Source organism: Morus notabilis, unplaced genomic scaffold (genome assembly GCF_000414095.1).
Source record: "Morus notabilis unplaced genomic scaffold, ASM41409v2 Scaffold2801, whole genome shotgun sequence".
In the NCBI taxonomy this organism is placed as follows: Eukaryota; Viridiplantae; Streptophyta; class Magnoliopsida; order Rosales; family Moraceae; genus Morus; species Morus notabilis.
In genome coordinates this window covers 171,798-185,831 of record NW_010357275.1, presented here as the reverse complement: position 1 = coordinate 185,831, position 14,034 = coordinate 171,798, and the positions used below count along the sequence as shown (strand labels likewise).

Here is a 14,034-nt window from a genome sequence, read left to right as displayed (position 1 = left end):
ATACATGATTTATGATGATTTGCAGGTGGTTCCTGTTTCGTCCTCTCAAATCCTCTCTTTGTTTTCCGAGATTGGAGTTAAGGATCAAAATTCCATAGACGAGTTAACTATCAATGTACGATGGTTAAGAAGGCTTTAAAGATTTTTCCTTTTTGTGCAAATAAAATTATGTTTCATCTTCTTATTGTTTGATGTCTTGTCTTTGGTTATATCAGGTACTGAATTTGCTCTTTTGCTCGTTAGTATCAAAGGCGCCTCTAACAGAAACATTTCTGAATAGTAAAACAACACCTGAATCAATCACTGCTACTCTCTATTCTTGCCATATTGATTTTCTTCATAGTTCTTGTTTCTCGTTACTTTGTTTATTGATTGCTCATATATAGTCAGTTTCTGAGTTGATATGTTGTCTCTCATCAGGTTTTGAATTTGCTTTTGTGCTCGTTGGTATCAATATCGCCTTTGACAGATAGTCTTCTGAAGCAGAGCATTTGGGTCTCAAACGATAGAGGTGATGGATCAGGAGCAGAAAATTAATGTCAAGCTTTTTGTTAGCAAGTCTAAGAGGAGGGTTATCTGTGCTGTGAAGCAAAGAAAGACTTCGTTGATTTACTCTACAGTGTCCTAACTGTTCCACGTGGCCATATTTTCAAGAAAGATAATGGCGGCCCATTAAGGGGTTGTGTAGTTAACTTGTACAAGAGCGTCCAGGATCTTGTAGTCAAATGACCACAAAGAAGTAACAAGGGTTGCCCCAGGTTTTGGCTACAGAGCCGTATTACTACGGTGAAAATTAATGCACACTAACAAAAATAAATTCCTAGAGAGGAATTCAGAGCCAGTGCGGCTCATGGTTATGGATTCGAAATCTAGCGATGTCGAATTCATAAGCCGTGGGGGGGGGGGGGGGGGGGGGGGCTTGTAAAACAACCGGATTTGTTCACAGTGACTGGGAATCTGATCATTACCAATATTAGTGATGTCCTTTCTCGAGAAATTTGAGGTACCTTTTAATGACATTGAGGAGCGAACTGTGCATGTTGGCGAGGAGGAAAATATACTATAAACCCAGATCTACGACCATAAATAAATGGCAACCGTCCCTAGCTAGTAGCTGTGTTGGAATGTGATACGTTATCCTTTTTCCTGGCCTGACCTCACAAATTTGAGTTTTGGTTTTTGCAGGCATTGCAGCTTCTTCTATCTTCTTTTATTTCGGAAACTGCACTTACCTGGGCCTTCATGTGGAGCTAGAGCAAAGACTTGTTGCGATAGGTGAAATGACATCATGGCGTTTTGCACAACCAAAATGGAAAAGGTTGACAGGATGTTGGTCCTTAGTATGACATGAAAATGACGGAAATTTTTGTATTCTTGTAATATTTCAAAATTTTTGCTAAATTTAAACTTTGATATCAAATTTTTGCTATATGTGTAAATCACCCAATAGATAAATATTTTTTCTTTAAGCTGGTTATGTCATGAAGTTTTAAGTAAAATTATTGGGATTGAGTAATAAATTAATTATACAATTAGGTGCTAAATTAGTTATTAGTCAATAACTAATAGTTAATTGATGGTAATTTAATGGGAAATAACCCAACGATTATGGATAAGTTTTTAGGGAAATTTTCATAAAACAAAATAATTATATTAACCGTCATCACATAAATTATTAACAATTAATTTTATAAAAAATTAATTATTTAGCTATGGGATAGTATCAAAAATCTAATATGCTCAAAATGAGTCCAAAAGTCAATTAGGATTTTGTTATCACAACTGACAGTAGGGCATCAAATTCTAATAGGAGACGGTATTGACTGAATAACAAGCGAGTGTAAAACTTGGGATAACATTAGTGCGGAATCTAAGTACAAACCTCATATTATCTTTGTTAAATTTCAGAAAATTGCTCGTCAATTTTGTTGTCAGGTTCCAAAGTTGTCAAAAAAAAAAAAGTTTAGATACTAATATGTCGAAATTAAAAGTTTAAGAACCAAAATGTCAATCTCCCCGTTCACTTCACCAATTCGAGTTTAGAATTCGAGTTTTGCTACAGTAAAAAGCTCTCACAAACAATCACATCTAACTTTTTTGCTACAGTAAAAAGCTCTCACATAAAATCACATCTCAACTCGAATTACAAACTCGAATCAGCGAAGTGAACGGGCCTGGCCTAAATCAGTGCAACTCATATTATTCATTTTTACATCATGGACTCCAAACTTTTAATTTTTATAAATTACACTCTGAATTTTAAAATCAGTAGCAATGGAGCCCAAACTTTTAATTTTTACAAATTACAGCTTGAATTTTAAAATCAATAGCAATTGAACCCTAATAGCTAACATATGTTATTAAATTGACGGTTCAATATACGAGATTGTCATTTGTTATGTCACATACAAATCTCTTATCTCGAACTGTTAGTTTGATAACAGAATCAGCTATTAGATTTCAACTACTATTTATTTTAACGTTTGGGGTGCATTTTGTTAAAATTAAAAGTTCAGATTTTCTTAGGTAAAAAATGAATAGCTTGGGGTGCAATTGTATAATTTACTCTTAATTTTTTTATCTTTTTTTTGTTATATAGTAATAACAATAAGTTAAGTGGAATGAAGTGCTTAGAGCATCTCTAACCCACAACAAAATGGCGCAAAAAAGTGGAAATGGCGTTCTGCTCTTGCTCCAACCCAACGGCAATTTCACCTGCATTTTGGTGTGCAAGTGGCTGGAATAAACTCGTTCACTTCGCAGATTTGAGTTTTTAATTTGAGTTGAGATGTGATATTTTTTTAAAATTTTTTACTGTAACAGAAAAAGTTAAATGTGATATTTTCTAAAAATTTTTTACTGTAAAAACTTAAAATTGAAAACTCGAATCGATGAAATGAACGACTTTTTTGTCCTGACTTTTTTGCCTCACGATCCAATTGGCAGGGTTAAAGGCATGACATGTGGTCATAATTCCAACTCATCACTCAAAAACATTTTAAAATAATTAAATTAGAACAACTATTTTCCTTTTGTAAAAACTAAAAACAAACTTATTTTTGAGGCCCAACTGTTATTTTATTATTTTTTTCTCTCTCCTACCTTGTTCTCCGTTTCCAAAGCCAAAATACCTATCATGATTTTTTTTTTCACCCTGTTTTTTCTGTGGGAGGTTAATAATCGAGAATAACAAATTTAATAGGCCCCGTTCACTTCGCCAATTTGAGTTTAAAATTCGAGTTTTGCTACAGTAAAAAGCTCTCAGAAACAGTCACATTTAACTTTTTTACTACAGTAAAAAGCTATCACATAACATCACATCTTAACTCGAATCAGCGAACTAAACGGGCCCATATGACTATCAATTCAATACAAATAAAGGGATAAAAACACGGAAAAATACCCAGTTTCTGCATCTTTTCTATTCTAACTTGGTGTTCGTCATTCCTACTGCAATTTGATATCATAGCCCCGTGGGTATATTTCTCTTTTCATCTCAATTAGAAAGATTCAAATCACCATCTTTGGGTAGTTTTTTTTTCCCCGTTTCTCTCCTATCTTGGTTCTTCGTTTCGGGCTTTATGCACGATGAAGTATGAAATTTTTTATTTTTTATTTATTTTTTATTTTTTATTTTTATTTTTTTTTTCCCGGTTGTGGGTTATTCATGGGTAATGAAGGTTGGTCATACTTGTATATTAGATGATGTTTGGTTTATGTATTTAGAATTATAATTTAAAATTATTTTTATTTTATGTGTATTTTTTATGAAAAAAAATATTATAAAAAATTATAAATTATAATTCAGAATTATGAATAAATATAAAAAACAAACGTCTCCTAAATTAATTCAGATCCATCCAGTTTTTTTTGGCCTTATAGTCTTTATATTAAGTATTATAATAAACCAACAAACTACAAAAAGAAAGCAAATAATGCAGGTTACGTTCACTTCGCTGATTCGAGTTTAGAATTTGAATTTTTTTACAGTAAAAAGCTCTCACATAAAATCACATCTCAACTCAAATTTTAAAGTAGAAAAATGGCAATATTGAAATTATAGGTGAATATGATGAGTCTTAGTAAAAGCTGAGAGGTCGATTCGATTTTTTAATTTAAATTGAAATATAATTTTATGTGAAAATTTTTTATTATAATAAAAAAATTAAATATAATTATTTTTAAGAATTTTTTATTATAATAAAACTTAAATTAGTAATATAAACAGGACTTAAGGTCACATACGCTTAAAAAAATCAAATGTTGTAGAAAAAAAAACTGATTAAAGAAAAAAAAAACTGGTTAAATACTTCCAGCTGTATCTTGAAATTCAAATTCAAAATTTCATTTAACCGTTCAGACCTTGAAGTGGCAGCCATCCAACCGTCGATCTTGGAGCAATTCCTTGGAATACGAATAAATTATTCCAAAACTGTATATAGCCGTTATCGGCCATCCTATATAACGCCTTTTATTCTCTGCAATATTCTCTGTTTTCTCTCATTCGCTTCCTCTCTCTACCTTGATTTTCTAATTCCAGAAAGAAACGAAAAGAAAAGAAAGGAAAAATGCGTGAAATCCTTCACATCCAAGGAGGCCAATGCGGCAACCAAATCGGTGCCAAGTTCTGGGAAGTCGTCTGCGCCGAGCACGGCATTGACCCGACGGGGCGTTTCCATGGCGAATCCGATCTTCAACTCGAGAGGATCAACGTCTACTACAATGAGGCCAGCACCGGCAGGTTCGTCCCTCGAGCCGTCCTCATGGATCTCGAGCCCGGGACCATGGACAGTATTCGGTCCGGTCCCTATGGCCCCATTTTCAGGCCGGACAACTTCGTTTTCGGCCAGTCTGGCGCTGGGAATAACTGGGCCAAGGGCCATTACACCGAAGGCGCCGAGTTGATCGACTCCGTTCTCGATGTGGTTCGCAAAGAGGCCGAGAATTGCGACTGTTTGCAAGGTACATTAGTTTATGAAGAACTCAAATTCTGCGTCAGATTTTCGCTTTTGTTTTTTTATATCTTTTGGGTTTGAATTTGTTGTGTTATTTTGTTGGGCAGGATTTCAGGTTTGCCATTCACTTGGTGGTGGAACTGGGTCTGGAATGGGAACGCTTCTCATTTCAAAGGTCAGAGAAGAATACCCAGATAGAATGATGATGACTTTCTCTGTCTTCCCTTCTCCGAAAGTCTCCGACACTGTTGTGGAGCCTTATAATGCCACTTTGTCTGTTCATCAGCTTGTTGAGAATGCAGACGAGTGCATGGTTCTTGATAATGAGGCTCTCTACGACATTTGCTTCCGAACTCTCAAACTTTCCACTCCGAGCTGTAAGTCTTTTTTTCTCACCCCCTCTTGTTCACTTCTTTAAAAAGTCATGATATACGAGTTTCAATATTGATGATTTTTTTTCTGTGTCGGCATGGCAGTTGGTGATTTGAACCACTTGATATCAGCGACCATGTCAGGAGTGACGTGCTGCTTAAGATTCCCCGGCCAACTCAACTCCGATCTCCGCAAACTCGCCGTCAACCTCATCCCGTTCCCTCGTCTTCACTTCTTCATGGTGGGTTTTGCTCCTCTGACTTCACGGGGCTCGCAGCAGTACCGCGCTCTGACCGTTCCCGAGCTCACTCAGCAGATGTGGGACGCCAAGAACATGATGTGTGCCGCTGACCCGAGGCATGGCCGCTACCTGACAGCCTCGGCCATGTTCCGCGGCAAGATGAGCACCAAGGAAGTGGACGAGCAGATGCTGAATGTGCAGAACAAGAACTCTTCCTACTTTGTGGAGTGGATCCCCAACAATGTGAAGTCGACGGTCTGCGATGTCCCGCCTACGGGGCTCAAGATGGCGTCGACTTTCATCGGGAATTCGACGTCCATACAGGAGATGTTTAGGCGGGTGAGCGAGCAATTCACGGCCATGTTTAGGAGGAAGGCTTTCTTGCACTGGTACACAGGAGAAGGGATGGATGAAATGGAGTTCACTGAGGCTGAGAGCAACATGAATGATCTTGTTGCGGAGTATCAGCAGTACCAAGATGCTACAGCTGAGGAGGAAGAGTTTTATGAGGACGAAGAGGAGGGAAACTATGATCAGGAGATGTGAAAGCTATAATTGGGCATGAGAATTGTGAGGAACTTTTGCTAAAAAGGAGCAAAGTTTTTTGTTTAACCTCAACCTTCAGTTGTGGGTGTTTGTAGAATATGAAAGGAATTACTGCGAGTTAGTTTGCTGTAGTTCGCTTACATTTTCTGTAATCTGATTTATGTCTTCTACTTCAGTAGTGAAGTATGCTCCCTCTCTTAAAACTTCTTGTTTATTAAGACCTTGGATTGGTTGAATAAGATGTTTTATCTTTTTCTTTTCATACTGTTACCATCAAAATAGAGTTGCCGTGTATTTTTTATTTACTTTCTTGAACCAAAAAACAATTTATATGATTGATCTACCCCATATAACGAGGAAATAAAGAATTTCAACATGTCGTTTACTATCAAAAATAGAGTTGCCGTCTGTGTTTGATCTACACATGTAAACGATAATTGATCTACACATAAACGAGGAAATAAAGAACCACAACATGTCGTTTACTATCAAAATAGAGTTGCCGTCTGTGATTGTACACATATAAACTAGGAAACAAAGAACTACAAGTCTACAACATGTCGTTTATTACTATCAAAATAGAGTTGCAGTCTGTGATTGCGAGAAATTAAAGAGCTACAACGTGTCGTTTACATAAAGTCAAACATCTGTCGTGACACATGTAAACGACATGCAGTTTTTTTTCTCTAAACGACAGCATAACTTCTACTTTAACATGATAAACGATGATGTGTGTTGATTCAACATGTCGTTTACACATGTAAATCATTTCTGTTAGCTTGAAATCCGACAAAGAACATTTTGGGCCCCTTTGGTATTTTCAAAATGATTTTGTTTTCAATACAAAATTAAAAATAAAATTATTTTGAGAATTATTTTAAATTAATTTTAAAATTACGTTTAGTTAATTTTTTAATTTTTAAGAGATTATTTTGAGTAAAATAAAAAAATAAAATCGTGTTTAGTTATAATTATTAATTAATATATTATAGCATTGTTGATAAATATTAAAAAATGAAATCAAAAAAAGAAAAAATAATTTTCAACCGTTTTCTAATTCTTTTACAAAAACCACTCTCACTGTTTTTTGTTTTCGTTTTCATTTTCAAAATACTTACTAAATAAATACAGTTTGCAGACCGTTTTCATTTTTTGCATCAAAAGACGTTCAAAAACGTTTTTAAAAACAAATAAAAATCAATTTCAAACACACTCTTTTTTTCTCCCTTTTTTTTCTTTAAGGCGTTTTTCTTATTCTAAGGGACAAAAGAATTAGGATTATTATCACTGGTGCTCCTGAATTTTACGTCATTTTCAGGTTGTACTTAGACTTTAAAAACTCTCATTTTATATTATGAATTTTAGATTAATCCCATTTAAGTCCTTTTGTAAGATTTTTTTTTAAATCAGATCATAAAAAAAGGGTTAAGTACTTTTATGAGGTTTTTATCATTTTTTTTAACATATATTCAACAAAAAAGATTACGTGTATTACTCTTTTTTTTTCTATAACTTTTTAACAAAAATTTCAATAGCATAAGTTAAATGGAAATAATTTAAATTTATAAGAATAATTTAGAGTTTTTAAAGTCTGACAAACAAATTAAAAATGACTTTAACTTAAGAGTCACCGGCGATAATAATCCTAAAAATTAATTTTGAAAAGAAACGTCGACATCAAACTTAAAAGTTAAAACCAAAGGGAAAACGACGTGCGAAATTAGAGTTTTGAAAAATTAAGGGGGTCATTCCGAAATAGTAGAAACTTTCTCACTACTCGGAGTCGGGCGCGTCCCACCAGCAGGCGGCACTCACCAGAGGGCAGAGACGGAGTATCAAATATTGAAAGCGAAACGGAGAGTCCCAAACCTGAAGTCCTGAACTGAACGAAAATGGCGAACAGTCTCGCTCTCGCAAACAGAGCATCGGCCGATCGGAGCCTAAGCTTCTTGAGGCTCTCATTGAACTTCCTCAGAGGCTTTAGCACTTCTCCTCCTTCTACCCAAAACCCTAGCTCTTCTTCGTCCACGGCCTCCTCCAAGAAACCCAAGCGCAAGAAGAAGAAGAACCTCTTCGAGGTCGCTCAGTTCTTGCCCAACTGGGGAATCGGCTACCACATGGCTAAAACCCACTGGACTGGCGTATCTTACGAGATCACCAAAATCAATCTCTACAAGGTCATTTCTCCTTTCTCTCTCCTGTTTCCCCATTTTTATTTTATCTCTCTTTGTCGTGGCAAACCGATATCAAGCTGATATTTTTTCGTGGGTAAAGTCCCCAAATTTTTTCTAGGGGTATAAGGGATTTATGGCTCGTTTGGTTGGTTGGTATCTTGTTGCAGGATGGTCGGCATGGCAAGGCGTGGGGAATCGTGCATAAGGATGGTCAGTATTCTCTTGTTTAATTAGATTTTAACCTGCGGAGTTCTATATAAATTTTGGCTTGTATAACTGGATTTTGTTATTTTTTCATACATAATTATTTTGGCTTCTATAACTGGATTTTGTTATTTTATAATACATGATTATTGATGATCTTTGAGCTTGTTATAGTACATCCAATGCAAAGAGAAACTCATCCTTGTAGGTATTATTGACAATGAAACTATTAGTGGGCATCGTTTGATTTTACAAACAGTAAAGGGTTCGTGTTATGCAACTAAAATGAGTTTTTCCCTTGTCTGTTTTTAAGGTTTCATGTCCTTGGATATTGTTTCAGGAACTGTCACTCCCTTAAAACATTGGAGAGATGGACTAGTGAATAGTTATGGCTTAATCCTTAAGCTTATGAAGTAATTTTCGTGATTTTTTGTTCTGAGTATCAAGGGCCAAGTGGTCATATGTAGCTGTGGCAGATTCAGTATCTAGCAATAGCATGTGCCAGTAGTGTGAAATTTGTGGGATTAGACTTTTTTTTTTTTTTGAATTTGGAAAGAATATAGCTTGGAATGAAGCAAATAAATGAATACCTATTTGATTTTTGTTTGATAGGGTATTGTGAAGCAGTAATGTGTTTAAGATTTACTAATTTGGAGTTTTCAACCAGAAAAAGTATTTAGGAGAAGAAAAAAAAAAAAAAAAAAAAACCAAAGTATGGAGGTTATCAGTTATGTAGCCAATTACATTTTCTTTTGTATTGTGTAATCTGGCTTGCACTTAATTGCGTAATCAGAACTGTGTTGTACTACGTTGGAAACTATCCAAGTGTCTTCCCGGTTGTTTTCTCATTAAGAGCCGAATGCATCCTAATCATGGTTGAGGAGTTTAGGAAAGGGATTGCAAACTTTTTTAACCTGCACATACATTCTGATGGTTTGTTAGATCTTTTTTCTGCGCTAGTCTTGAGAACAACTGGACAATCTTGATGCTTTTTGGTTTGTAGTTTATTTATGTTTCGTGATGTCCTCGTATTGCTTAAAACGACCAGAACTAGTTGAGATAGTTGTCTCATTATTTGTTGTGTGGTTAGTGTTAGATATCTGTTAACTCATTCTTCTCCTTACACGAACATTGAGTCGGTGCACTTCTATGGCATGTAGGCTTGCCACCAGCAGATGCGCCCAAGAAAATGAGTGGAGTCCACAAGCGCTGTTGGAGATACATCCCAAAATTAACCAAATCAACTGGAAGCGAGTCAAGTGCGACTAAGCCGACAGAAAATGCTTCAAAAGCTGACGCCCAAGTAGCTTGATGGAATTGCTATATTTTTATTGGTATCTTCTTAGATGGGTTACTTGTCTTTCATTAGCACACTTGTGCTGATATGTTTCGTCCACCACCGTGACATCTTAGATCTCTGAAATTAGAGAATTTTGGCGATGAAACGGATATTTGTTGTCGGGTTATTGTTCAAGAACAGAATAAATTTCTACAATATTGTGTCTGTTTTTTGGGCTCAATCCTATTTGAAAGTTATTGAGGGTGCTTGGGGAGGTGGGGGGAGTGAGAGGTTTTTTCCTAAGGTGGCCCTAGGTGCTGTTCAGTGTAATCCTATTATAATTGCTTAGGGCCTTGTTAAAGTACAATAGCTAGCTTAATTATACTTTACCCTTACCTTTTTATAGGAAACTCTTCATTGAAGTTTTTCTTCTACTAGTTTTGTGGACGTGCTCTGCACATGTGTGTCACTTGAATAGTCTATTAGATAAATCAATTTTGATTTTAAACACGTAGTAGAAGAGATTAAGAAAACAATTAAATATAAATAATATTTGATCAGGTGCATTTTAAAAATTAGATTTTAAAACAATAAATTTATAATCATAACGTATGGTTTTGTTAAAAGAATTATTTTGATCTGGATAAATTAAATTGAAAATTAATTAGGGTGTGCATATGAAAAAGAAAGGCAATGAAAAAAATGAACAAATAAATGAAGACTCGGTAATTGGGAGAAGAAATGCACAGCCTCAGGCTCAGCATTCTCATCAAGCCGAAATCTAATACATAAATGATCTTTCTGGTACAAAAAAGAGGTGTACAATTTATCAGTATCAACAAAAGTTCAAAAGACTAAAAGCCCCACCACTAGGTGGTAGTCAGTGGCATTGGTTGCTCCCACTTGGTTTCGTAGATGAGAACTGAGAAGTTTCTACTCCGACTTCTATAGGATGCGCTCGAGACTTTTTGCAGGTTTTAATTATTCAATGTTCATTAGCTCCTAGTTAAAGTGACGATTCATCTCTAAAGAGGTAAATAGTTATGACTTAATACAGGTATCCGTTAGCATATTAGGATATGTATGATCGTGGACTAAGTAATTACGGTTGATCGTCCCTAAACATCTTACTTTAAAAAAAAAAAAAAAAATCCATTTTATCCATGTCCAACCCTATCTTTTCTAGGTTGGTTGGTCTCTGTCACCCTTGTTCATATATTTACTTTGATGAACTATCAAAACGAAATAAAAAAGGCTTGGCAATTGAGAGGAGAAATACACAGCTTCAATATTTCATCAAAACGAATTCTAATGCATAATAATCTTTGTGATCCAGAAGAGTTGCGCAATTTATGAGTGTAAACAGAAGTTTACAAGACTAAAAGGGCCACCACCAGGTGGAAGTAGAAACGCTTGAGACTATTTATAGGTTAATATTTGTTAGTTCTTTGGTATGTTTAAGGTGACACATTTTGCCTCGTGGTATAAGTAGTTATAACTCAATGCAGACATTTCTCAATATGTGGCACCTTTATGGCGACGTTTGAGACTATTTACAGACTAATCTCTATTAGATTTTAGTAAGGTAAAGATGACACATTTTGTCTCCCGATACAAATAGTTATGACTCAATACGGATATTTTTTAATGTGTTGGCATCTTTGCGGTCATATTAAAATGGGGTAGCTATGGCCGTAGTTCCTCCCCATGTTACTTTCCCACCGAAAAAGAGAGAGACTAAAAGGCCCTTCTCAGTTTTACTATGGGGGCAGTAACTTTCTCCAAACCATGATGTTCTTTTCTTAAAAAACAACTCTCTCAAAGTCCAACCTCCATATCTTTTTTAGGTTGGTTGGTCTCTCTCTCACCCTGGATCATATATATACTTAGATGAATTATCAAACATCATAGAAAGAAGCAAAAAAGAAAAAGCAAACAATGCTGACGGCCAAAACGGTACAGGAGAAAAAGAAAAACGGACAAACGGAAAAGAAGAAAGAGATGTTAGAAGAAAACTACTGATGAGGAGACAGTAACAGCAACAACACTTTCACACTCATTTCGCATGCACTCTTTTCACTAACTTTTCCCAGTTTTCCCTCTCTCTCTCTCTCTCTCTCTCACTGTGAGTCCCACAGTTTTCCTTGTTACTGGCTCCTCATGCGCTCAAAACTGTAGTTTTCTTGCGCTTTCCTTTTTCGACGACACTGCTTTGTAACTGACAGCCACGGTAAATTTACATATTATATATATAGAGAGAGAGAGATAGAGATACAAGACACTAGAGAGAGAGAGAGAGAGAGAGAAGAGAGAGAGAGAGAGAGAGAGAGAGAGAGAGAGAGAGAGAGATTTGACAAAAGAGTGAAAACAACAAACACCACCAACTCCTTACCCCACATCACCACCAGCAAGACCTCCTTAACCTCTCTTCTTTCTTTCTATTTTTTCCCTTTTACCTATGAATAATTATTCAAAGTCTCAAGCTTGAATAATCCCTTGAAATCCACCAAGCTCAAACCTTGATGGTCTCTTAGCTGCCTTCTTCCATATCATTATTTGTCGTTTTGTGTTCCTAATTCTAGAAATGTCAGCTGTACTTGGGACCCACCATATTGGTAATGACAGAGGAGGAGCTGAAGAAGAAGAAGAAGAAGATTCGGATGAGCAGTATTCATGGCCTCAAAGGGAGTCGTCTGAATCGGAGGAGTGTTTGTCTTTGTCGGATGTGGATTTGGAGTGTGGGGAATTGGAAATGAAGGTGCATTCAGATTTTAAGGAAATTGAGAGAGATTGCAGGATTTGCCACTTGGGTTTGGAGTGTGGTGTTCCCATTGAGCTGGGTTGTTCTTGCAAGGGTGATTTGGGCTCTTCCCACAAGCACTGTGCCGAGACTTGGTTCAAGATCAAGGGTGACACGTTAGTGAGTTTTTCCTTTTTTTTTTTTTTTTTTTTTTGGTCACAGAGTTTATGGATTTTGTTATTTTGTACCCTTTTTGGATCATCTTGATACCCAATTTTGTTTGACACAAGCAAAGCTTGTATTTGTGATTAAGATTTTCTAGGTGTTTTTGGCTTTCTGTGAACTAGTGAACACCGAAGTAACTAAGCTTTTCTTTTATTCATAGATTTTGTCATACAAAACACGCTTTGAAGTTTTTGAACTATTTTCAAATAGACACCATCATGAAATATTCTCTTGTTGGGTTCTATACGTTGTTCATCTCTCATAAGTACTTTTGATAATTAATGGAATTCCTAACTGCTAACTTGATCCAGCACTAGAGACTGACTTCTGATAAAAACCTCTCTGTCAAAGCACTGCCTTCTTATTGAAAGTCTGTGCTATCATGTGTTAACTTAGCATTTTGAAATTTTTCTCTGTATGTTTTTTTTTTTTTTTTTTTTTTTTAAAAAAAAAAAAAAAAAAAAAAGATGTAAACACAATCCAGCAAAAATTTCTTTGCTATTGCCTCATTGTTGCATATCTTCTTTGTTCTTCATTTATCTATAGGCTAGTCTGCCAGTTGCAAAAAGCTAGGGATGTTACTTTCTTTCAACACGTTTTCGTTTTTCTCTCTGTTTTTTTTTTTTCCCCTGGCTTTTTGTTCTATAATTTGACGAAAGTAACTGATTGAATAGTCCAACAGCCGCACTACCTCATCCAACAGCCGCACTACCTCATCGAGATCATGTATTTGCTTAGAGTTTCTAATATGTACACAATTCATACATAGTCTGTACTCTGTTCATTGCTTGCTCTTACTTTAGAAAAAACCATTTTGCAGAACCTGCGAGATCTGCGGTGTCGTTGCACTCAACATTGTGGGCGAGCGGACCAACGTGGCAAATGCTGCTACCGTCACAGCTCCATCAGCACTGGCAGCTCCCGTGATCCTTGTGGAGACAATCTGGCATGGCCGCCGCATAATGAACTTCCTGCTCGCCTGCATGATCCTCGCCTTCATTACTTCTTGGCTCTTTCACTTCAAGATACTTTAATGGATCTCTAATCAGTACCAACGAAAAGGACAATTCCGGGGCTTGTAGTGGCACCTTTGTGTGTACTCGTACTTTCTCGTACAATCTTGCTCGAGTTTATTTCAAGTTGCGGTCATCTACAGTGTATAAACTTTCTAATTCAACTGCGCCAATGTCAATATGTTACGAGTTGAGAATTGAAATATTTGGCACAAAGTTATAGACTCGAATTGCCCAATTTTCATGTTCAGTATTTTCCATTGCAAGATATGATAAATAAGAGAT

General features: G+C 36.0%; 3 protein-coding genes across 3 annotated transcripts; all 3 read left to right on the top strand.

Annotated features, from left to right (window-relative positions):
* Positions 1-4,494: 4,494 nt before the first annotated feature.
* Positions 4,495-6,376, top strand: LOC21389489 (tubulin beta-2 chain). The gene is made up of 3 exons (XM_010089604.2): positions 4,495-4,962; positions 5,063-5,332; positions 5,432-6,376. Exons 1-3 carry the CDS (start codon positions 4,569-4,571, stop codon positions 6,112-6,114), a joined length of 1,347 nt encoding a protein of 448 aa, XP_010087906.1. The 5' UTR covers positions 4,495-4,568; the 3' UTR covers positions 6,115-6,376.
* A 1,483-nt stretch (positions 6,377-7,859) lies between these two features.
* LOC21389488 lies at positions 7,860-10,119 on the top strand. Its single transcript, XM_010089603.2, has 3 exons — positions 7,860-8,291; positions 8,456-8,498; positions 9,653-10,119. The coding sequence occupies exons 1-3, from the start codon at positions 8,007-8,009 to the stop codon at positions 9,802-9,804; spliced, it is 480 nt and encodes a 159-aa protein (XP_010087905.1). The 5' UTR covers positions 7,860-8,006; the 3' UTR covers positions 9,805-10,119.
* Positions 10,120-12,096: 1,977 nt separating this feature from the next.
* Positions 12,097-13,979, top strand: LOC21389487. Its single transcript, XM_010089602.2, has 2 exons — positions 12,097-12,687; positions 13,557-13,979. Exons 1-2 carry the CDS (start codon positions 12,356-12,358, stop codon positions 13,768-13,770), a joined length of 546 nt encoding a protein of 181 aa, XP_010087904.1. The 5' UTR covers positions 12,097-12,355; the 3' UTR covers positions 13,771-13,979.
* The last annotated feature ends 55 nt before the right edge of the window (positions 13,980-14,034 follow it).

Excerpts from the sequence above, each read along its gene's own strand:
- LOC21389489 (XM_010089604.2), top strand. The coding sequence starts at position 4,569 with ATGCGTGAAATCCTTCACATCCAAGGAGGCCAATGCGGCAACCAAATC. Across the intron at positions 4,963-5,062 it reads GAATTGCGACTGTTTGCAAG|GATTTCAGGTTTGCCATTCA; the intron begins GTACATTAGTTT and ends TTTGTTGGGCAG. Across the intron at positions 5,333-5,431 it reads CAAACTTTCCACTCCGAGCT|TTGGTGATTTGAACCACTTG; the intron begins GTAAGTCTTTTT and ends TCGGCATGGCAG.
- LOC21389488 (XM_010089603.2), top strand. The coding sequence starts at position 8,007 with ATGGCGAACAGTCTCGCTCTCGCAAACAGAGCATCGGCCGATCGGAGC. Across the intron at positions 8,292-8,455 it reads CCAAAATCAATCTCTACAAG|GATGGTCGGCATGGCAAGGC; the intron begins GTCATTTCTCCT and ends ATCTTGTTGCAG. Across the intron at positions 8,499-9,652 it reads GGGAATCGTGCATAAGGATG|GCTTGCCACCAGCAGATGCG; the intron begins GTCAGTATTCTC and ends TATGGCATGTAG.
- LOC21389487 (XM_010089602.2), top strand. The coding sequence starts at position 12,356 with ATGTCAGCTGTACTTGGGACCCACCATATTGGTAATGACAGAGGAGGA. Across the intron at positions 12,688-13,556 it reads TTCAAGATCAAGGGTGACAC|AACCTGCGAGATCTGCGGTG; the intron begins GTTAGTGAGTTT and ends ACCATTTTGCAG.